This window comes from Equus quagga, chromosome 9 (genome assembly GCF_021613505.1).
Source record: "Equus quagga isolate Etosha38 chromosome 9, UCLA_HA_Equagga_1.0, whole genome shotgun sequence".
NCBI lineage: Eukaryota > Metazoa > Chordata > Mammalia > Perissodactyla > Equidae > Equus > Equus quagga.
Window position 1 is genome coordinate 65,003,633 of NC_060275.1, and position 23,483 is coordinate 65,027,115.

At 53.5% G+C, this 23,483-nt stretch overlaps 1 protein-coding gene across 1 annotated transcript in view; it reads left to right on the forward strand.

The window, feature by feature from the left end:
* The window catches only part of LOC124245051 (ultra-long-chain fatty acid omega-hydroxylase), a 49,528-nt gene extending 26,507 nt beyond the window's left edge, over positions 1-23,021 (forward strand). The window contains exons 3-14 of the mRNA XM_046672166.1: positions 3,074-3,296; positions 6,325-6,469; positions 11,167-11,220; positions 11,340-11,467; positions 11,664-11,785; positions 16,953-17,220; positions 18,158-18,224; positions 18,333-18,462; positions 20,129-20,262; positions 21,077-21,141; positions 21,741-21,823; positions 22,200-23,021. Of these exons, the coding sequence (XP_046528122.1) occupies positions 3,074-3,296; positions 6,325-6,469; positions 11,167-11,220; positions 11,340-11,467; positions 11,664-11,785; positions 16,953-17,220; positions 18,158-18,224; positions 18,333-18,462; positions 20,129-20,262; positions 21,077-21,141; positions 21,741-21,823; positions 22,200-22,377 (1,597 nt within the window). The 3' untranslated portion in view covers positions 22,378-23,021. The remainder of the gene's footprint in view (positions 1-3,073; positions 3,297-6,324; positions 6,470-11,166; positions 11,221-11,339; positions 11,468-11,663; positions 11,786-16,952; positions 17,221-18,157; positions 18,225-18,332; positions 18,463-20,128; positions 20,263-21,076; positions 21,142-21,740; positions 21,824-22,199) is intronic.
* Positions 23,022-23,483: the final 462 nt, after the last annotated feature.

Below are 23,483 nucleotides of genomic sequence, written 5' to 3' on the forward strand. Positions count from 1 at the left end.
GTTCGGACCGCCCGGATATCCAGGATAATGTTTCCATCTCTACATCCTTAACTTAATCCCACCTGCAAAGACTGTGCCATACAAGGTCACATCCCCAGGGGCCAGCGATTAGGACGTGGTGTCACTGAGAGGGCAATATTCAGTGCCCCCCTGCCCTGCTTTACCTCTCTCATGACACGTAAGCTTTACGTGGTGTTCTAGCATGTCTGCTGGTGGTCACCTCCCCTAAACACCAGGGCCATGTCTGTCCTTCTCATCGTTACATCCTCATGCCCAGAACAGCATCACACGCATAGCAGGGGCTCAAAACCGATTTGCAGCCTGAATGCTGGAGAAATGCACGAATGCTTGGTGAGAGTCCTGGCAGGTGGCAGCATTTAGATGACAGCCACGGTTCTTTCTGGTAATCACTGGTGGGCTTCCTGGGCATTGCTGGGAAGAATTATTACCAACGGTTAAATTGGTGAAGAAATGAGTACCCATAGCGACTTCCTGTGGAGTGTGTCACCTGCAGCTGCCTGTGGGGGAGGCAGCCCAGAGGCACACCAGAGCCCTGGCCCCGAGCATTTTCCTGGGACTTGTGACGTGGAGCTCTCCATGCTTCGTTGTGGGAGGGTCCTTCCTCCCCACCCCCACCACTACTCATGCCTTCCAGAGGGCATATCGCCTACATCAGGTAGTCTGTATATTTAAAAAGATTTTTTTTTCCTGAGGAAGATTCGCCCTGAGCTAACATCTGTGCCAGTCTTCCTCTATTTTGTGTGAGCTGCTGCCACAGCATGGCCTCTGATGAGTGGTGTAGGTCCACGCCCAGGAACTGATCCTGGGCCACCGAAACGGAGCGGTCCGAACTTAACCACTAGGCCACTGGGGCTGGCCCTAAAAAGATTTTTAATTGTGCTAAAATATTCATATTATAGAATTTGTCATCTTAACTATTTTCAGCGTACAGTTCAGTGGCATTAAGTATATCCACACTGTTGTGCAACCATCACTGCCATCCATCTCCAGAACTTTTTCCATCTTCCCCAGCTGAACCTGTCCCCAGTCAACAAAACCCCCCCCTCCCCCAGTCGTTGGCATCCACCTTTCTCCTTTCCGTCTCTATGAATCTGACTCTTCCAGGTACTTCATATAAGCGGAATCACACAGTATTTGTCCCTTTTATGACTGGTTTCTTTCACTTAGCATAATGTCCTCAAGGTTCATCCACGTTGTAGCATGGGTCAGAATTTCCTTCCTTTTTAAGGCTGAATAATATTCTACTGTGTGGATGGACCACATTGTGTTTATTTCTTCATCCATCCATGGACACCTGGGTTGCTTCCACCTTTTTGGCCACTGTGACCAAGGCTGCTATGAGCACGAGTGTGCAGATGTCTGTTAGAGTCCCTGCTTTCAGTTATTTTGGGTAAATGCCCAGAAGTGGGACCACTGGGACGTGTGGTGATTCCGTGTTCGTTTTTGTTGAGGTACAACCATGCTGCTTTCCACCACACAGCTGCACCACTTTGCATTCCCACCCGCTATGCCTGAGAGTTTCGATGTTTCCCATCCTTACCTACACTTCTTGTCTTTCTCTTTTTTGATAGTAGCCCTCCTACTGAGTGGTCATGTCAACTGCCTTGTAAGTCAGACCATCCCAATGGGGCTTTCCCAATTTGCTGACGGCCCATCCAGCTGTTCTCCCGGGGTGTGGTCACCAATAGAAACTTGGCCCCTTCTGCACAGATGATGTGGTTGGGCATGGGCTGGGGGAGGAGCCTTAGTGGGGGTGGGGCGGGTGGGGATGGCGGACTCAGGTGAGGGTCTGGAGTGCCAGTTCTTTTTGCCATATTACTCAAGGAGGCAGGGACACAGAAGGAATTCTTGGCTGATAGGGCTGAGTGGGAGGAGAGATGAGGGCAGGACCCAGCCATGTTCAGGAATCTCCTTAGTGTCATCTGAGATCCATGGGCCACCAAAGTAAGGGTGACTGAGGTTGGCCTTTGGTGGGGTCAGGGGGTCTCAGCCAGCTCCCGACTCCCTTGAGTTGGGGGACTGGGCTTGAGTTGTCTGGAAGGTGGAGGCAACGATAGGACACCTGCAAGGACTGCTCTAAGAGTCCATGTGGTGGGGCGTGGCGCTCTGGACCGCTCCGTGTTGCTAGTGTGTTACTGTCCCCTGCCCACTTCGTTTTGGTGTTTTGAGGAGCTGACCCTAGGGCAAGGATTTGAGTGCAAGTAATTTATTTGGGAAGTGATCACAGAAAAGATCAGCAAGGAAGAAGGAAGTGAATGCAAAGGACTGAAAAGGGGCTGAAATGAATACACATACACACGTGTCCACAGCAGCACTGTTCACAGTCACCAGGAGGGAAGCGGCCCCACATCCATCAACAGAGGAAGGGTAAGCGGACTGTGATAGGTCCACACAAGGGCACGGTACTCAGCAGTACAAGGAACGAAGCCCTGACACACGGCACAAGGCGCATGAACCTCGCAAACCTGCTGCGGAGGGAGAGAAGCCACACACAAGAGCCCACATGGATCCAATCTGTAGGAAACGTCCAGAGCAGGCGGATCCACGGAGACAGAAGGCAGACTGGTGGTGGCCAGGGGTGGGAGAGAGGGACGGGGAGGGACTGCTCATGGGGATGGGGTCTCCTTTTGGGGTGATGGAAGTGTTCTGGAACAGATCAGGGTGATGGTTGTACAACACTGTGAATGTGCTAAACACCACTGAATTGTTCACTTTAAAATGGTGAATTTGGGGGCTGGCCTGGTGGCCGAGTGGTTAAGTTTGCGTGCTCTGCTGCAGGCGGCCCAGGGTTTCGTTGATGTGAATCCTGGGCGCGGACATGGCACTGCTCATCAAACCACACTGAGGCAGCGTCACGCATGCCACAACTAGAAGGACCCACAACGAAAAATATACAACTATGTACGTGGGGGGGGGGGGGGGGGGCGAGAGGGTCTCCGCGGCGTCTGGGACTCGCGCGTGCCGAGCGCCTGCTGTGTGCCAGGCTCGCTGCGCTTGGCGCCACAGGGCCGGCGGGCGGCCCCCACCTGCACTGACCCCCGTGTGTCCCCAGGATGCTGCCCGTCGCGGAGCCGCTGCTGCGCCTGCTGGGCCTGGAGAGGACCGCCTTCTGCCTGGGCGCCGCGTCAGCACTGCTGCTCTCGCTGCTCTTCGTTTTCTTCCGCCTGCTGCTGCGCTTCCTGAGGCTCTGCTGGCGCTTCCGCGTCACCTGCCGCCGGCTGCGCTGCTTCCCGCAGCCGCCCCGGCGCAGCTGGCTGCTGGGCCACCTGGGCATGGTGTGTGCGGGGCAGCCGGGCGGACGGGGCTGGGCGGGCCCCGGGGGCTCAGGAAGGAGGGTGCACCTGCTGGCGCCCCTTGTCCCCTCAAGAATCTGGTTGGAGCCACGAGCAGACCCGTTTTACAGGGTAGGAGTGAGGCTGAGGCTCAGAGAGGACAGCAGTTTGCCCAAGGTCACACAGCTGGGGGGGGCAGAGCCGCCTCTCAAGTTCTCTCTGATTCTAGGATGTTGCTGGAGCAACAGGTACCAGGGCTTGTGGGTTCATCAGGGGCCGGATCGCAGGGCGGGCAGCAGGAGCGGTGCTCCTGTGGGGTGGTTGCTCCATCCCCGTCCCCAGGGTGGCTCCACACACTCTCATTTGCTTTAATGCTGTGGTCTCAGGTCAAGACTCCAACCCTTTTCTTGCATTTCATTTATTATTTCACATATATGTGCCAAATATTATTTTGACGGTTTATAAATATTAACTTATTCGGTCCTCGTGACAATCCTGGGAGGTAGGTCCCACGACTATCCCCATTTTGTTCCCTAGAATACTGTAGCACAGAGAAGTTAAGCAGCTGGCCCTAGGTCACACAGCTCATGAGTGGCAGAGCCAGGGTGCAGACCCAGGCCATCTGGTCCCAGGACCCTGCTCTCAGCTCTCTGCCCTCTGCCGCCTCTGGTTTCTGATGAGAAAGGCTGGACCTTTCTTAAAGGGCTTCAGATGTCAGAAGAGAGAAATCCAGACTCCCAAAGTCACTGAGGCTCTTGGGGTCCTGGGTCCAGCCCAGTCTGCCTGCTGACTCGCCTGGTGCCCCTTCCGGGCCTAATGACTGAGGGGCCGTTTCCGAGCCCTTGCTGGCCCAGGCCACGTGCCGAGCGCGGAGGTGGGCTGTGGAGGCAGTTGGGGGCGGCAGTCCTCAGCGTGGCCTTGATGTCTGTCTCCACCATTCAGGCCTGTGTGACACTGAGCAAGCTGCTTCACTTCCCCGTGCCTCAGTTTCCGCATCTGCAGTGCGGGTTCCACAGTGGTTCCTAATAGCGTCATGGGATTGTCCTGACAGTCCCTGAAGTCAGGCCTGTGGCACGTGTGCCCCGAGCTGGGGCGCGGTGGTGGATGCCCGTGCGGCTCCTGGGTCCTGCAGAGACAGGAGGCGTCGGGTGAGCCTTGATGCATTTTAGATGCCGCTTGGAGTGAGCATCTGGCCAAAGGAACCAGGAGACACGCTTCGCTCAATAGCCCAGAGAAATTTTAGGTAGTTTTGGGAATTAACTTCCTGGGACCAGTACTCACTGAGCTTTGCCTGTTTGTGCCTGAACCTCCTCCCTCCCCTCTGTCCTCCCACCACTGTTCAGGCCTCATCCTGTCCTGCTGGACCATGGTCCAGCCTCCTCCCTGGGCTCCTGCCTCCAGCCTCACTCCTCCAGTCCATCCCCCATCCCAGCCCCAGAAAGATTCTTGAATCCACCCATGTCCCTCCCCTGCTCATACACCCTCCATGGCTCCCCATTGCTGTCTGGAGAAAGTCCTAGCTACTCAGCTGGTATTTCAAGACCCCTTAGACTCTGGCCCCCCTCCCTCCTCCCCTGTCCCATCGTCCTCCTCTAGTCCCACGGAATGACTCCTGGCTCCTGCAACAAGGCTCCGACTCCCCAGCTCTGTGCCTTTGCCGAAACCATGCCCTCTGCCCAGAATATCCTTCTCTGCTAAGCAAACTTTTCTCGTTTTTCCTCACTCCAGGAAGCTCTCTGGCTTTGATGGCAGTCCTAGAGGTAGTGGCCAGGCCCTGGTGCCACGGGCAGTCAGCTGGGGCTGGTTCTAAAGCCCAGTCTTGACCCCGTGTGCTCAGCCCTTCTCTCAGAGCCATGCAGCCTGGGTGAGGCCGTGATCTCCCTTGGGTGTGGACAGGCTCAGGGCTGAGCTTGATTGAGAAAGAGACCTGGGAGCCAGAGAGAAATCATTCATTCATTCACTTATTTGACAATTGCTGGGCCCTACCACTGGCCAGGCATTGAATCAGGCCCCTTAGCATCTGAGCTCTCTCCTGATTCTCACAGCCTGTGAAATAGGGATGGATCTTCCCTATATTACGGGTTTGATCTTTGGGTCTCAGAGAGGTTAAGGGACTTGCCCAACGTCACACAGCTGCTGAGAGTGGATTTGAGCCTGAGTGCTTCTGCCTCACGTTGGTGAAGAGCCGCATCTTGGGGCTGGGTGGCCCTGTTCACATCCTGGCTTTGCCGCTGTGGCAGAGGGGGCTGGTCACCTGCCCACATCCTCTCAGCCCATTTCTGGGTGTGACGGCCTGACTCGCAGCTGCCAGCACCTGCGTTCTAGGGCTTTCTCTGGCAGCTGGCCCCCCCTCTGCCTGTGTGGACTGCCAGCTTGAGAGTGGGCGCCCCTGAGCAGCCCTGGGTCAGGACTGCGGGCCTGCGGGAGCTGGTGTGAGCACCCTCGCCCCTCCCCCGCGGGTGGGTGGACTGAGGTCCGTGTCCCAGTGGGGCTGAGCCTGGCTGCTCGCGGGGGTCACTGCCCTGACAGCTCGCTCTCTGCCGGCCGCCTGCCTCCCCGTCTCACGTCCCCATCCCCTACTCACCCCCCAGTAGCTACTTGCCCTGGACCCCTTGTCTCCGGACCTGCTTCTGGGGGAGGCCGAGGCAGGACAGTGGCACCCCGTCTTGGCAGACGGGCCGCTTGACCTTGCGGAGCAGTTGGTGGAGGAGCCCCTGGAAGGGCTCTCGGGCGGGTGGGAGGCAGGAGGAGCGCCACGCAGGCACTCGCGCACGCGCACAGGAGCAGCACCGCCTGGGGTCTTCAGCGCGGGCTCCTTGGCCTCGTCACTTCGCGAACCCCCTCAGCCACCCTCAGAGAGAGCTGGTCCTTCCCCACTCTTCAGACGAGTGAACGGAGGCTCAGTGGGGTGCAGCCAGCTGCCTACCACCCCACAGCCCTCCCCAGCTTGTGTTGAGGGGGGGAGGTGGTGGAGGGATGGGGAAGCGGGCCTGGGCATCTCCTCACTGTCTTTCCCTGCCACCCCTCGCAGTATCTCCCGAATGAGATGGGCCTCCAAGATGGGAAGAAGGTGCTGGACAACATGCACCATGTACTCCTGGTGTGGATTGGACCCATCCTGCCACTGTTGGTTCTGGTGCACCCTGACTACATTAAGCCCGTGGTGGGCGCCTCAGGTAGGCAGGTTGGGCCTCTGAGTGACGGGTAAACCCTCAACTCCCAGAGCCCACCTGGGCTTCTAGGCAGGTGGCCTATCCAGAGGAAGAACCATTTGAGTAGGGCTTTGAAGGATGAATAAGAGTTCACCAAATCTGAAATGGCAATACACAGATGGTGGGAAAAGCTTGGGAAAAGGTGTGACAATGTCTAAGAACCCAGGAACCTTGAGAGACTGTCCACCCACCTGGAAGTCAGAACCAAACATGTTCGGACAGGCAGTCATTGCCTAAGATTTTGTTAAGTGGTTGTTGCTCAATTCTAAGCCATAGCACTCCCATCATTTGGGTTCTGACACTCCCGCTGTGGCTATCCCAGCCTACAGCCCCTGTCTTCACCTGGGCTGACCCTGAGTGGCAGGGAGGGAAATGTTGAAGGATTGCTTCTCCTTTCTACAGTCTGTACCTATCCCAAGGTGTAGGACTCCCAAGGGCGCTTGGCAAGCTCTTGCTCAACCTTCAACACCCACCTCCAATGACCCCCTCCTCCAGGGAGCCTTCCTTGACCCCACAGACGGAACATAGCTCTGTCCTCTGGGCTTTCCCATTCTCAGTCCTAACCCTTTGGGGCTGCGTGTGTCTATGTTCAGCTCTATGTTCCTCATAAGTGGGGCTCTGGATCCTGGGCATGGCCTCGCCTGGAGCTGTTCACCTCCAGAGGCATTAGGGGACATTGAGGGCAGAGGTGGGAAATAAAGAGCTCCAGGAATGCAAGGATCTCTGGCCTCAGCTTGGCCTCTGCAGATACACGACTGGAGACCGCCTTCCAGGCTGCCACCCACGAGCGATGGCAGAGTAGGGGGCTGGCGTCCATGCTGTCCCCAGCTCGGCCCTACCCGTGCCTCTGTGTCCCCAACATTGCCTCTGTGGGGATGCTCATCGCCCCTGCACAAAGGGGGACACATCTATAGAGCCTGCGGGAAGTGCCCTGCAAGGAGTGGGCACAGGTCGTGGGAAGAGCCCTGGGCAGGACTCAGGGGGCTGGGCTCCAGTCCTGGGTTGAGCACGTGCTTGCCGTGTGACCCAGCATCTCACGCAGCCCCCCGGGGCTTCAGTCTCTGACCCGTAAGATGGAGTGATTGGGAGGACAGCAGTGTAGTGTGGGGAGCTGCTCTTCAGGGTTTCTTCTCTTCTGCCTTTTTAATATGTTTTTCTTTCTCTCCACCCCCCGCCCAGCATCAGTTTCCTGAGTAGCATCCTGCATGGTTGTGAGGCCCCAAGAAGCCAGGAGCAGAGTTCCCGGCAGGGCCTGGCACTCAGTACATGCTTAAGCCTCCTCCTTGACCCCCGCTCCCCGGGATGGTCTGGGGTCCACGGCCTCCCCCACTGGAGAAGCCGGATGGGGACCTCCAGGTTGGGGAGGGTGGAGCTGTGAGTCAGGAGAGGCAGCCTGGAGTCAGGCTCCCGGCCCAGGGTGCCCCTGCCCCTCCACGCCCGCCCCCGGGATTGGACAGGCCTGGCTCCATGTCTCGGATCCGTCCCCCACCGGGGCCTCCTCGGGGCCACGTCTGGCGGGGGGCTGCTCTGGGCTTGGACCCGCACAGCTGATGGGCCCTGAGGAACGCCAGGCTCCTCCTGGAACCTCTGTTTCCCCATCTTCCAATGGGCATTTGGGACGGAGAGCAGGAAGGGAGAAAGCAGGTGAATGTGCTTTTATAGAGGACAAGGCACGATATATAGGCTGTAATCATGGCTTGTTTCTATACATTCTTGTTTTTACTGAGGTGAAATTCATATAACGTATAATTTACCATTTTAAAGTGTACAGTTTTAAAGTATAAGGTATTGAGTGTGTTCACAATGTTGTGCAACTGTCGGCTCCCTCTAGTTCCAAAGTTTTTTCATCACCCCATAAAACACCCCATACCCGTTAGGTAATCACTTCCCATTCCCGCCTCTTCCCATATCCTGGTAAATATCAATCTGCTTCCTGTCTCTATGGCTTTGCCTATTCTGGACATTTCATATGAGAGGAATTACACTGTGAAGAACGTGGTCTTCCCGCTGGCTTCTCTCATTCAGCACGATGTTTTCGAGGTTCACTGCTGTTGTAGCGCGTGTCAGAGGTTCGTTCCCGTTTACGGCTGAGTACTATTCCAGTGTGTGGATATATGCATCTGCCACAATTGGTTTATCCCTTCAGCCATTGCTGAATGTTTGGGTTGTTCCCGCCTTTCAGCTGCCATGAGTCACGCTGCTGTGAGCATGCGTGTGCAAGTTCTGGCGAGGATGAACCTTCCTTTCTCTCGGGTGCTCTGTTGTAGACTTGCAGAGTCACCTGGTAATTCTATGTTTAACTTTTTAAGGAACCACGCAACTGTTTTCCATGGCAGCTATGCGTTCTTTTTTCACTAACAGGGGCCTGCTGTAAGCTGGGACCACGTAGCCATCTCATGACTTCTTGACACCAGTGACCAATAATTACAATCATAGTAATAAAAATAGCCAGCAGTTGGCTGGTTATTCATTTACATGCCCAGATGTTTACTGGGCACCCACTGTGTGCTGGGAGCACGTTAGCCCACTGAGCTGTTGTGGGGATGCCGTGAAGCAGGCAGGATTGTTCTGTGTCCCCTTTGGCAGGTGAGGGAGTGGAGGCACATGCCCAAGTTTACACAACCAGGTCGGGGTGGGGCTGGGATTTGAACCCAGATCTGCTGGCCCCGAGGCCAAGCTCTCAACCATGGTAAATGCAGCTCCCTGCTGGGCACTGTGTAGGGGCTTTTTTATATGACCACTTCCAGGGTAGATGTTCCCATCCCCTTTTTACTGGTGGGGAAACTGATGGGAGAGGCAGCCCAGACACAACCTCTCCTGACCTCCAGTGGTCAGGGATGGAGTGAAGGACGGACCTGATGATGAGAGAGCAGAAGTTCATCAGGAGGAGAGGGTTTGGAGAAGGCTTCCTGGAGGAGGTGTTAGTGAAGCTGCGTCTTGAAGGATGTGTAGGAGTTTGCCAGAAGAGGAGTCCCAGGTGGAGGGTCCTGCCAGGGCAAAGGTGTAGATCTGTCAAAGTGCCAGGGCAATTCAGGTGACTTGGGTGTCTGGACTGAAGATGATGTGTGGAGAGAGACAGGAAATGAGACATGAGCTGAACGCAGAGCATCTGTGTGCAAAGTGAATGAGCCAGTGTTTTACCTTGGGGGTGACAGGGAGCCATGGGAAGTGTTTGAGCAGGCCAGCCACTGGACAGGTCTGTGTATGGGGAAGGCCCCTGGGGGCCTAGCCTGGGGTCCAGAGCCCAGAGAGGAGAGGGGTGGCTAGGCTCCACCTTCCTCTCCACTGCTGCCTCTTCCCGGGAGCCTGCCCTCACTCCAGCATCCCTTCCTCTGTACCTCCTTTCACACCTGGCACACCTTCCACATAGTGGCATGGCGTGCCTCTGCTTCTTTTTCCCACCACACCCAGAGCTCTGTCAGGCAGGGCGTGGAGCTGAGCCGTCGCTGGGTCCCCAGCATTGCCCAGCATGGGTTGGTCACAGAAGGGTGACAGAAGAGGTGTGTCGAGCGGGAGAATGAGTGGACAGATGACTGTGCGCACAATTGGCCAATTTGGGGGGAGTGTATGTGTAGGGGGCTGAGTCATATCACAGGTAAAAGTGACATCACTTGAGTTTCAGGTACTTCCTTCCTGGGTCCCTGCCCATTGCGTCCCAAATCTGTTCAGCACGTAGAAAGGGAATTCACTCACTCAGTCATCCATCCATCCATCCATCCATCCATGCATTTTTTCATTCATTCATCCTTTGATTGATTGGTTCATTCACTCATTCATTCAATAAAAGTTTATTTAGCACCAATATATCAGTGACTGACATGGCTTCTCCTCTCAAGGGGCTTGTAACTGGATGGATGCCCCAGAGTGACTGCTGAGGGAAGGGATAGCATCTGAGCAGAGACTCGAAGGATGAGGCAAGAGGGTTTGAGGCAGGGAGGGCATCTGATGGAAAGACTCAGAGAAGAGAGAACGCAGCTCTTTCAGGGAGCTGGGAAAAGATGTGCACTGTTAGAATGTGGAGCATGCAGGAGGCGGAGGACAGAGCTGTTTTGAGAGAGGCCTCGACTGGGGTCGATCATTTAGGGCCTTGAAAATGGGCCAAGCTGCTGGTGCTTGAGGCCAGTGGGTGTGTGAGCAGGAAGAGACACGGTCAGATCTGGAATCAGATAAGATCCCTGTGGGACCGGCGTGAAGGAGACTGGAGAGGGCGAGGCTGGCGCCTGGGCGCACAGGATGGGTGATTCAGATGACCTGAGTTGGCAGAACAGAGGGAGGTGGACTCGGGGAAGACCCAGGTGGAGAAATCCATTCTTGGTGGGGGCACAGTCGGGGCAGAGGTGTGGAGGTGAGGGACAGCATGTGGCGTTTTTTGCTACACGTTGAAGGGTAATGTGGGGGAGGCATATGGGGCAAGATGGGGTAGGGCCTTCAATGCTAGTGTGAGCTTGAACATTTTTACAGGGGCAATAGTGAGCCATGGTCGGTGTTTGAGCAGGGGAGGCTCATTTTCAGATCAGCTGTAAGGATCTTTCTGGGGAAGGTGAGGAGGATGGACTTGGGGGATGAGGTGAAAGGTCAGAGCCCAGAGAGGAGGTCCATAGAGGTCATACGCAGAGGTCAAGTGTCTTTTCGAGTCGTCATCGCCTTTTCTTTCTACACAGCTGCCATTGCCCCCAAGGATGACCTTTTCTATGGCTTCCTGAAACCTTGGCTGGGTGAGTGCAGGACTGAGTGGTCTGGGGCCGGGGCTTCAGGGGAGAGGGAGGAGGGCGTGGGTTTCTTGGAGTGTTTCACAGCAGGGAGAGAGGCCCTAACCTTAGTCTTTGGGGCCCAGGAGATGGGCTGCTGCTCAGCAAAGGGGACAAGTGGAGCCGGCACCGCCGCCTGCTGACCCCCGCCTTCCACTTTGACATCCTGAAGCCCTACATGAAGATCTTCAACCAGTGCACCAACACCATGCACGTGAGTCCCAAGTCTGCTTGGGAAGAGGGTCCCAGAGTGAGGCTGGTCCAGGCTCCAGCCCATGGGCATCATGTGACATCAGGAGGCCTCATGTCCCTACCCATGAAGGGGCTTGCAGTGAGCATGCAGCTAGGTCGCCGTCGGACGGCCTGAAGTCTGCGGCCTCCACGCCCATTCGCCACGTGTCTCCCTCCAGGCTAAGTGGCGGCGCCTGGCGGAGGGCTCCGTGGTCTCCCTGGACATGTTTGAGCACATCAGTCTCATGACTCTGGACAGTCTGCAGAAATGTGTCTTCAGCTACAACAGCAACTGCCAGGAGTGAGTGTGACTTCCCCGGGGAAGACAGAGCCAGCTGCTCTAGGGGCACGGCGGTGGGAGGAGAAAGGAGACTCTTAGGTGTTACGCAGCCCTGGGCTGCTGGCTATCTGCCACTGACAGGCTGTGTCTTTCCACGAAACTGACATCACCTCTCTGAGCCTGATTCCTTATCCAAAAAATGGACACCCTCATTCCATTCCCATAGTCATCGTGAGAGAATTAAATGAGATAATGTGAGTCAATGGCTTGGCACACAGTAGGTGCTCAGTAAATGCTAGTCTCACTCATTCCTCCATGAAGACTATGTGGTCTTTGGAAAGTGTCCTCCCCACTTCAGGAGCCTCAGTTTCTTTCTTTGAACCTCAGTTTCCCTGACTCTCTGAGAGATGCTTTAAGGCTAAAACGATGCAGCACGGCCCTGGAACACAGTAGAAGCTCAGTGAATATTGGTTGAATGAGTAAAATAACTATTGCCCTGGTTCATTCATTCATCAGATACTCATTGTGCACCTACTATGTGCCTGGCACTACTGGGAATATGATGGTGAGCAACTAAGTCCCAATTCCTTGGAGCTTATAGTCTAAGTGGGGATAAAGGAATAAGGGACATAAAAAATGTCCAGTTTGTAGCACATGGTAGGTCCTCAACAACAAGCTGCTGACTTTGTTACTCAGGGCCCTGTAGGGGTGTGTTTCAGCTGACTAAGGCAGAGGTGGCCTTTGTAATTAATTCATTAATTAATCCAAGATTTATTTACTGAGCATGTACTATGTGCCAGTCTTGAACTAGGCACTGTGAATACAGTGGTCAACAAAACAGACAAGCCAGTGCTCTTCTGGATCTTACATGTTGGTGGGAAGAAAGACAGTAACCATGAACAAATAAATACACGAGAAGATGACAGACTGCGATGAGCGCAGGAAAGCACCACGCTTCAGGACCACGGACAGCTCCCGCAGCCCGGCCGGGTCTGAGCTTTTTGTGAACAGTGTGCTGAGATGTCAATCGCATACCATACAATTCACCCACTTAAAGTATATGATCCAATGGTTTCTAGCGTATTCACAGAGTTGTGCAACCATCACCATAATCAATTTTAGAATTTTTTTTTATTAAGGTTATGATAGTTAACAACCTTGTGAAATTACAGTTGTACATCATTATTAGTCATGTTGTAGGTACACCACTTCACCCCTAGTGCCCTCCCCCCACCCCCCTTTCCCCTGGTAACCACCGATCAGTTCTCTTTGTCCATATGTTAACTACCACCTATGAGTGGAGTCATACAGAATTCGTCTTTCTCTGTCTGGCTTATTTCACTCAACATAATACCCTCAGGGTCCATCCATGTTGTTGTGAATGGGACGATTTTGTCCTTTTTTATGGCTGAGTAGTATTCCATTGTATATATATACCATATCTTCTTTATCCAGTCATCAGTTGCTGGGCACTTAGGTTGGTTCCACGTCTTGGCTATTGTAAATAATGCTGCGATGAACATAGGGGTGCATGGGACTTTTGGAATTGCTGATTTCAGGTTCTTTGGATAGATACCCAGTAGTGGGATGGCTGGCTCATAAGGTATTTCTATTCTTAACTTTTTGAGGAATCTTCATACTGTTTTCCATAGTGGCTGCACCAGTTTGCATTCCCACCAACATTGTATGAGGGTTCCTTTTTCTCCACAGCCTCTCCAACATTTGTCACTCTTGGTTTTGGATATTTTTGCCATTCTAACAGGTGTAAGGTGATATCTTAGTGTAGTTTTGATTTGCGTTTCCCTCATGATTAGTGATGATGAGCACCTTTTCATGTGTCTATTGGCCATCCGTATATCTTCTTTGGAGAAATGTCTGTTCATGTCCCCTGCCCATTTTGTAATTGGGCTATTTGATTTTTTATTGTTGAGTTGTGTGAGTTCTTTGTATACTATGGAGATTAACCCTTTGTCAGATAAATAACTTGTAAATATTTTTTCCCAATTAGTTGGCTGTTTTTTTGTTTCAATCCTGTTTTCCCTTGCCTTGAAGAAGCTCTTTAGTCTGATGAAATCCCATTTGTTTATTCTTTCTATTGTTTCCCTCATGTGAGGGGTTATGGTGTCCGAAAAGATTCTTTTGAAACTGATGTCAGAGAGTGTACTGCCTATATTCTCTTCTAGAAGACTTATTGTTTCAGGCCTAATCTTTAGGTCTTTGATCCATTTTGAGTTTATTTTAGTAAATGGTGAAAAAGAATGGTTGATTTTCATTCTTTTGCATGTGGCTGTCCAGTTTTCCCAGCACCATTTGTTGAAGAGACTTTCTTTTCTCCATTGTAGGCCCTCAGCTCCTTTGTCGAAGATTAGCTGTCCACAGATGTGTGGTTTTATTTCTGGGCTTTCAATTCTGTTCCATTGATCTGTGCACCTGTTTTTGTACCAGTACCATGCTGTTGTGATTACTGTAGCTTTGTAGTATGTTTTGAAGTCAGGGATTGTGATGCCTCCAGCTTTGTTCTTCTTTCTCAGGATTGCTTTAGCAATTCGGGGTCTTTTGTTGCCCCATATGAATTTTAGGATTCTTTGTTCAATTTCTTTTTTTTTTTTAAGATTTTATTTTTTTCCTTTTTCTCCCCAAAGCCCCCTGGTACATAGTTGTATATTCTTCGTTGTGGGTCCTTCTAGTTGTGGCATGTGGGATGCTGCCTCAGCGTGGTTTGATGAGCAGTGCCATGTCCGCGCCCAGGATTCGAATTGACGAAACACTGGGCCGCCTGCAGCGGAGCGTGTGCACTTAACCACTCGGCCAGGGGGCCAGCCCCCTTTGTTCAATTTCTGTAAAGAATGACATTGGAATTCTGATTGGGATAGCGTTGAATCTGTAGATTGCTTTAGGTAGTATGGACATTTTAACTATGTTTATTCTTCCAATCCATGTGCATGGAATGTCTTTCCATCTCTTTATGTCGTCCTCGATTTCTTTCAAGAAAGTCTTGTAGTTTTCGTTGTATAGATCTTTCACTCCCTTGGTTAAATTTACCCCAAGGTATTTTATTCTTTTTGTTGCGATTGTGAATGGGATTGAGTTCTTGAGATCTTTTTCTGTTAGTTCACTGTCAGCATATAGAAATGCTACTGATTTATGTATGGTGATTTTATACCCTGCAACTTTGCTGTAGTTGTTAATTGTTTCTAATAGTTTTTCTATGGATTTTTTGGGGTTTTCTATATATAAGATCATGTCGTCTGCAAACAGCGAGAGTTTTACTTCTTCGTTGCCTATTTGGATTCCTTTTATTTCTTTTTCCTGCCAAATTGCTCTGGCCAAAACCTCCAGTGCTATGTTGAATAAGAGTGGTGAAAGTGGGCACCCTTGTCTTGTTCCTGTTCTCAGAGGGATGGGTTTCAGTTTTTGTCCGTTGAGTATGATGTTGGCTGTGGGTTTGTCATATGTGGCCTTTATTATGTTGAGGTACTTTCCTTTTATACCTATTTTATTGAGAGTTTTTATCATAAATGGATGTTGGATCTTGTCGAATGCTTTCTTTGCATCTATTGAGATGATCATGTGGTTTTCGTTTCTCATTTTGTTAATGTAGTGAATCACGTTGATTGACTTGCGGATGTTGAACCATCCCTGTGTCCCTGGTATAAATCCCACTTGATCATGGTGTATAAATCTTTTTGATGTATTGCTGTATTTGGTTTGCCAAAATTTTGTTGAGGACAAAAATAAACCCTGTACGTCTTAGCACTCACCCCCCCTTCCCACTTCTCCACCAGGTCGAAGCAGTCGGGAGCTTCCTGCTCTCTCTTTGGTTTGTGTGCTACAGAAATTTCATATAGATGGAATTACATGGACTTTTGTGTCTGGTTCCTCCCACTCAACATAATGTTTTCAGATTCATCCATGTTGTAGTATGTATCAATAATTAATTTTTTAAATTGCTGAATAATATCCCATTCACTACATAATACCACACTTTGTTTATCCACTCATCCACTGATGGACAGTTGATTGCTTTAAACGTTTTGGCTGTTATGAATAACATTGCTATAAACATTTGGGTACAAGTTTTTGTGTGAACAGATGTTTTTAATTCTCTTGGCTATGTTCCTAGGAGTGGAATTATGTGATAATTCTATGTTTAACCTTTTGAGGTACTGCTAGACTTTTTCCCAAGGTGGTTGCACCCTTTTACATTCCCACCAGCAGTATGTGAGGGCTCCAATTCCCCCACACCCTCGCCAGCACTTATTATTATCTGTCTTTTTGATTATAGCCATTCCAGGTGAAGTGGTATCTCACTGTGGTTTTGATTTGCATTTTCTTAATGGCTAATGCTGTTGAGCATCTTTTCCTGTGCTTATTGGCCATCTGCGTATCTTCTTTGGAGCAATGTCTATTCATATCCTTAGCCCATTTTTTAATTGGTTTGTCTTTTGATTATTGATTTTTAAGAGCTCTTTATATATTTTAGACACAAGCTCCTCATCAGATAGATGAGTTGCAAATACTCTCTCCCACTCTGTGAATTGTAGCCATTTAGTTCTAGTGATGCTACATCTCTCTGAAGGTCATCATTCCCTCTTTGGGCCTGTTTTAAAATGTACCCAGATTTTGCTTTTATTCAGGTGTTGTGAGGGCAACAGATCAGGAGATGACTGCCGCTGAAAACACAGTTGGTTGCTTACAGTTCCCGAGAGGAGGGGGCCCACACACCACGCAGGGCCACGTGGGGAAGTATAGGGTCAGCCAGGAGAAAGCATGAAAAAGCCTTTTTTTGTGGGGAGAAACAGGTGAGGCAAGGTATGCACTTGAGATGGGCTGGTCTGAGTAATTTCAGCAGGCTCTGGGGGGTACGCGCTGTCCCTGGTTGACCAGTACCTGGCCCTGGGGTGGACTGCGGCAGGGGATGCTGGCTCAGGCTGATAAATTTTGGTAATGGGCTCTGGATTGGTTGGTTTGCACATGAAAGACATGCTCCTGGGTGATTCGTTTGCAGTCCCTAAGAACTGTCTAGTCCTGGGAGGGGCTGTGTGTCCCCAGCCAGTGAGGCCCAGATGGCAGAGCATGGAGAATTCAGAAAATAAAGTTACCATAGGGCCTCTCTTTGGCACCTCCCCACGGGGAGAGGAAGCTTGTCTGGGGGACGAGCCTGGCTCACGGCCCTTCTCCCTGGCAGGAAGATGAGCGACTACATCACAGCCATCATCGCGCTGAGCGCGCTGGTGGTCCGGCGGCAGTACACCCTGCACCACCACCTCGACTTCATCTATTACCTCACGGCCGATGGGCGGCGCTTCCGGCAGGCCTGTGACACTGTGCACCGCTTCACCACAGAGGTCATCCAGGAGCGGCGGCGGGGGCTACGCCAGCAGGGGGCTGAGGCCTGGCTGAAGGCCAGGCAGGGCAAGACCTTGGACTTCATCGATGTGCTGCTGCTGGCCAGGGTGAGGCTGGGCCCCGGCGGGCAGCCTCCTCACAGCTTATAGCACCTTTGTAAAATGATTAATGTCCCAACTAGCGCTGATCCAGGATACAGGCAGAGGCAGAACACACGAGACTGGCTGGCTGAGCCTGCTGGGGCTGCTGAACACCACAGACTGGGGACTTAGACCACAGAGATCAACTTTGTCAGTACTGGAGGCTACAAGCCTGAGATCCAGGTGTGGGCAGGGCCGGTTTCTTCTGCAGCATCTCTCCTTGGCCTGTAGATGCCGTCTTCTCCTGTGTCTTCATGTGGTCATCCCTCTGTGTGTGTCCGGGTCCTCATCTCCTCTTCCCATGAGGACACCAGTCACATTGGATCAGGGCCCACTCTCATGACCTCATTGAAACTTAATCACCTCTGCAAGGCCCTTCTCCAAATACAGTCACATTCTGAGGTCCTGGGGTTTATGATTTCAACATATACATTCCAGAGGGGCATGAACACACTTCAGCCCACAACTTTTACAAAGAGGAAATACAAGACTTGAAGAAATGCGACACTTGCCCTTTGGTGGCGCTTCTGGGTGTTCCAAGCAGCACCTGGGTTCTGGATTCAGACAGTTCTGGCTCTAACCGTAGTCATCTGACTCTTCTCTCTGAGCCTCAGTTTCCTCATTTACAACATGATAATCCTAAGACCTGATCATGAGATCGTTTTGGATATCTGGCAGGATGTGTGGTGCTAGGAGCTGAGGAAATACGAACTCCCCTCCCCCCCGCCCTCTGACTCTCCTTCCCTCTTTCCGTCTTTCTTAGACGAGTGGCACACCTCTGCCTCCTGGGAATCCTTTCTCCCATAGCTTGGCTAAGGGAGGGGGGGTGTCTTAACTTTGGAGGAGCACCTGGGATGTGGTGAGCAGGAAGAACTGGGCTGAGCATCTTCTCTGCCCATTCCAGGATGAAGAGGGGAAGGAACTGTCAGATGAGGACATCCGAGCTGAGGCGGACACCTTCATGTTTGAGGGTGAGGACCTGGCGTGAGGCTGGGGCGGGGGTGTGAGGGCCATTGTCTGAAGATAGCATCTCTGCCATCTTCAGGCAGCCTCCACTCAAGCTCCTCATCTCCCTGCAGGTCATGACACCACATCCAGTGGGCTCTCGTGGGTGCTGTTCAACTTGGCCAAGTATCCAGAGTACCAGGAGAAGTGCCGGGAAGAGATCCAGGAAGTCATGAAAGGCCGGGAGCTGGAGGAGCTGGAGTGGTCAGTATGGGGTCAGGGGGATGGAGGGGGCAGGTGGCGTCAAGAGCCTTGGGTATGAATCTCTCTGCTCTACCACTTATTGACTGCCTGACCTCAGACAAGTCACTTAAGCTTCCTCAAGTTCAATTTATTCAGCTGTAAAGTGGAGATGACAGTGATGCCTGTGCCCATCTTGTAATGCAGGAGTTCTTAGTCAGGAATGTCTTTGTCAGCAATGGTTGCAGTAATGCTGCATAACAAACAGCCCACAAACTCAGAGGTTTACAGCAAGCATTTATCTCCCATTCTTGTCTGCACATAGTTCTTGCTCTTGTCTGCACGTTACTCTTGTTACTGCTGGATGCTGCTGAGCTGAGTGGGGTTGCTTCCAAACTGAGATTTGGGTTCAGGTCTGCCACACCTATCCCCTCATTCCTCTTGGGCCAGCAGCTACCCTGGCATGAGGCAGAGTCCAGAAGCACAGAGAGCCACACAGCTTAAAACCTCTGGTTCATCATAACATTGCATTAGCTAAAGCAAGTGATATCGCCCAGCCCAACATGAATGGGGCAGGACACTGACAGTCATCTGCTGCTTAACGACGGGGACATGTTCTGAGAAATGCATCGTTCGGCAGTGTCGTGGTGGGAACAACACAGAGTGACTTACACAAACCCAGATGGTCTAGCCTGCCCCACACCTAGGCTCTGTAGCACTAATCTTATGGGACCACCACCGTATATGCGGTCGGCATTGACCGCTCCACCCACCTACACAAAAGGCACTGCAGTGCCATGGGGCAAAGAGCAGGGCTGTATGATTCAAATGTGAGGGGAAGGGCAGAGTCAGGAGAAATAGTCCAAACTACTTCAGATGTCTGCGTGGAGAGCTGATGCTGGGGGACGCAAAGAAAACCCAGCATTAAATATCGTCGGTCACTGACAAAGCTCCTTTCGGTTCCCTGTCGACCTTTCAAATTATGGTCTCAGGGAGATGCTCTCGCTGTGTGCCACTGTATCTTCAACACCTTGCTGGTCCTTGCTAATCTGCCTTTTTAGCAGCAAGACGATGCTGCAGGCCCTGAGATTGGCGGGAGTCAGTGTCTGGCCAGGAGTCAGTCATCCCCTTGTCTTTCCAGGGTGTTTGTCTCTAGGGACACAGCTAGTCAGGCATGCTCTTTGCTCTTTGCCCTTCACGGTAGCGACACAAAGGTTCTTTGAAAGAGAACCTCTTGGTGTAAAGAAAACAATCTAGACCACAAACCAAGAGTTATAATTCATCCAATTTTGGGCCCTGAAGTCCAAAGGAAAATAAAATTAAGTAAATAGTAGCATAAGGAGAGGATATACAGGTTTTAAAATACTGAATTCGGTCCATACGGGCTGGCAAGTCACTGCTGCCCGGGGTCGGCCCATCCTGGCCCCTCCCCCGGTGCCCCCTGACCTCCATGCAATGCGTCAGTCAAAGGATTAACGTGGGACCTGCGGAAGCCTGCCAGCCGTGCCCTGATTGGCCGGGGTCAGACCTGTGCACGCTGAGGGTCGGGGTTTGTGCCTGGCACAGCTGTAAACGCCGAAAGTGGGGGCAAGTCTGAGATCCGGGACCGGGTTCCTGCGCGGTTGCTGCTGAGCCCGTGCGCGCGCGTGTTTTGGGGGCTCCCAGTCACCCGGCGCTCCATGCTCCCCAGGGACGACCTGACCCAGCTGCCCTTCACCACAATGTGCATCAAGGAGAGCCTGCGCCAGTTCCCGCCCGTGACGCTGGTCTCCCGCCGCTGCACGGAGGACATCAAGCTCCCCGATGGGCGCATCATCCCCAAAGGTGCCCACCGTGTGCTCCCTGCTGCCCGGCTATGCCCGCCCCAGTGCACCATCCCTGTGGATGGGCAGCGCTCTGTGTGGCTGTTGCTCCTGGGGTGATGGGGGACCCAGGTGTGTAGGGAGAGAAAGAAGTGGGTGAGGCCAGGGGAAGGAAGGGGGTGTGCAGGGTGGCCCTATGAGGGCACACGGATGGGGGTGTTGGTTTCATTCAGGTGCCAGATATCCCCCAGAGAGCAAGTCCTCTCCTGGGTTTTGCTGGGGATCTAGAGAGGCCTCAAGGTACCACCCAGTCTGTGGGAAATACAGCAGGGCACAGATATTCTTAGCCACATGGGGTCAAAGATGGGCTAAAGGGAGGGACAGGGGTGGGAGCAGCCCCAAATAGGGAGCAATGCCTCTAGGTGTGGCAGAATGCAGAGAGGACTGCCTGGAAGAGGGAACATGAGAAGTGAACCTTGAAAGCAGGAAGTGAAAGAAGGAACTTGCTTATGGAGCAGAGCCTCAGGGTGCAGACAAAGGCCTTGAATGCCAGGTTGAGTCACTTGAGCACAATCCTCAGAGCAGTAGGGAGCCATGGAAGGTGTCTGAGCTGAGGAGGAGCAATGTCAGTGATGTGAGTGAGAGGGATCCCTGTGTGGTTAGCATGGTAGCCAGAAAGAAGGTGATGGAGACTCTTAGGGAGAAGCAGAGGGAGTGGATGGGGCAGGAAGGGGTGGCAGATGGCTCATGGGAATGCTATGGCTGCAGGGAGAACCAGGGAGGGGGAGGTCTCCAGTGGTTCCCCTTGGCCCCACTGACCCCACCCCTCCCCACAGGAATCATCTGTCTGGTCAGCATCTACGGGACCCACCACAACCCCACAGTGTGGCCTGACTCCAAGGTGAGCTCCTGCCCCCACCCCCCCCCCCCCTTGCCTCGCTTCTTCCTCCTCAGAAGGGGTAATCTGGGGGCAGGGAGCCAGACAGCAGGGCTGGGTACAGGACTTGAGCGCCCCTCCCCCATTGCTTCATTGCTAGTTCATGAGGTCAACGAATATTTATTGAGCACCTACTGTGTGCCAGACCCTGTGCTGGGCACTGAGGACAGAGGAAGATACTGTCTTTGCCCTCAGAGCTCCCAGTGGAGCGTGGAGGAAGAAGACAAGCAAAAAATAAGATCATTTTGGGTACCGATAAATGCACAAAGGAAATAAAAACTGGAGGGGGGGGCACTTTAGCTTAGATGGTGAGGAAAGGCCTTGACGAGAAAGAGATGTTTGAGCTGAGACCTGAAAAGTGTGAAGAACGGGGAGGCGGAAACAGCCAGTTCAAAGGCCCTGGGGTGGGAAGGAGCCTGGCATGTCTGCGCACCACGAGACGGGCGTGGCGGGACGGTAGTGAAGTTCTCTGTCCAGCTGGGCTGCTCCCCAGAGGCTGAGGGAGGGAGCCGGGCTGGGATGGCTGGGCCAGCCCCCAACCCACCCCCCATGCCCCTGCCTAGGTGTACAATCCCTACCGCTTTGACCCGGACAACGCGCAGCAGCGCTCCCCGCTGGCATTCGTGCCCTTCTCCGCAGGACCCAGGTAACTTCTGTTTCGCCCAGCCCAAGCCAAGCATGGGGGGAACGCCGAGGCCAGTGGAGAATCAGGGATGTGCCTGCTAGGAGCAGGGACCACGGCCCACCTAGGTGCCTTTCCGCCGGCCTAGCATCTTCCGCGTGCCCCCAGGGCAGCAGGAGGCCCGAATCAGACTCTGCGCCCGCGTCCCCGGGCACTGAGCACCGGCTGCGTGCCAGGCCCCGAGTTCTGGGCTCATATGCTCCCAGCAGCTCTATGATGCCACTGTCCCCGCCTTACAGATGGGGGACAGGTCACCCTCAAAGGGGCAGGTCACCTCCCCAGTCCAGGGGCCCTGCTCGCTCGCACAGCGGCTGGGCTGAGCCCGCGTACCCTCCCTCAGGAACTGCATCGGACAGAGCTTCGCCATGGCCGAGATGCGCGTGGTCTTGGCGCTGACGCTGCTGCGCTTCCGCCTGAGCGTGGACCGCACGCACAAGGTGCGGCGGAAGCCGGAGCTTATCCTGCGCACGGAGAGCGGCATCTGGCTGAACGTGGAGCCGCTGCCTCCGCAGGCCTGAGCGCGGCGCCCGCGGATCCCGGGCCCGGGCCGCGCCCCGGGAGGCCGCGCCCCCAGCTCCTGGGGTGTAGGCCCCGCCCCGCGAAGGCCCGGGCCGCCGCGGAGGACCAGGGTCCAAGGAGCCGCCTGACGCTGCCAGCCACGCCCCCAGCCCGAGGCTCCGCCCCTGAGCGTCCGGTCACGCCCCTTGAGGTCCAGGTCCCGCCCCTTGAGCGTCCGTTCCTGCCCTCCAGCTGTAGGGACCGAGCTCGGCCACGCCCCCTCAGGCCCGGGCCCCTTCCCCGGGATCCCGCAGATTCGGGTCTCCAGGCCCCGCCCACCGAGCCTTCCAAGGGCCGAAGACCGCCGCCCAAGGCCTCCCGGATTCAAGCCGGAGCCTCGCGGACCCCGGCTGGCTTCTATATGGAGGACTTGGGGGCTGGAGCCGAGGTCAGAGCTTTGAACCCGAACATCACCTTCCTGAGGCCCCCGGCTCGCATGGACTAACTCTGCAGGCATCAGCCGGCATCCAGGGCCCCGGCTGTTTGCTTTTGCTGTTTTGTGAACCCAGACCCTCCCTCGCAAGCCCCTTCCTTCTTCCCTCGCTCAAAGGCCTTTTTGCTGAGTGCTCTGATTTTTGCAGAATAAAAGCAGGAGATACAGACATCCCCCACCGTCCACCCGCTAGCCTGGCCAGACCCTGACACCCGGAGCCCAGCCAGGAAATGAGGGGCCCTGGACAGTTGGGAGGCAACTGGGGGAAGCTGTGGGCTGGGGGGCTGGGAAGCCATTTGTCCTCCATCATAAACTCACAGTTTTGGGGAGAGTTTGTGCATTCCTTAATTTTGTCAATTGCCCACATATGGATTGTGTCTGCTGGCACTGGGCCAGGAGCACAGCTGGGCCCAACTTCTGCCCTTGAGAGGAGGGGCACGGATGTTGAACAAATAATTCCACACGTAAATTTATTTACAACCCGTGACAGGTGCTCCCAAGGAGAGGCCCTTGGTACTGGGCGAGCATAACAGGGGTGGGGGTGGCTCAGGGAGAGCATCTCGCTGAAGAAGGAGTAGAAGCTGAGTGGTGACAAGGGAGAGAAGAAAATTTCAGGGAATAGAAACAGCATCT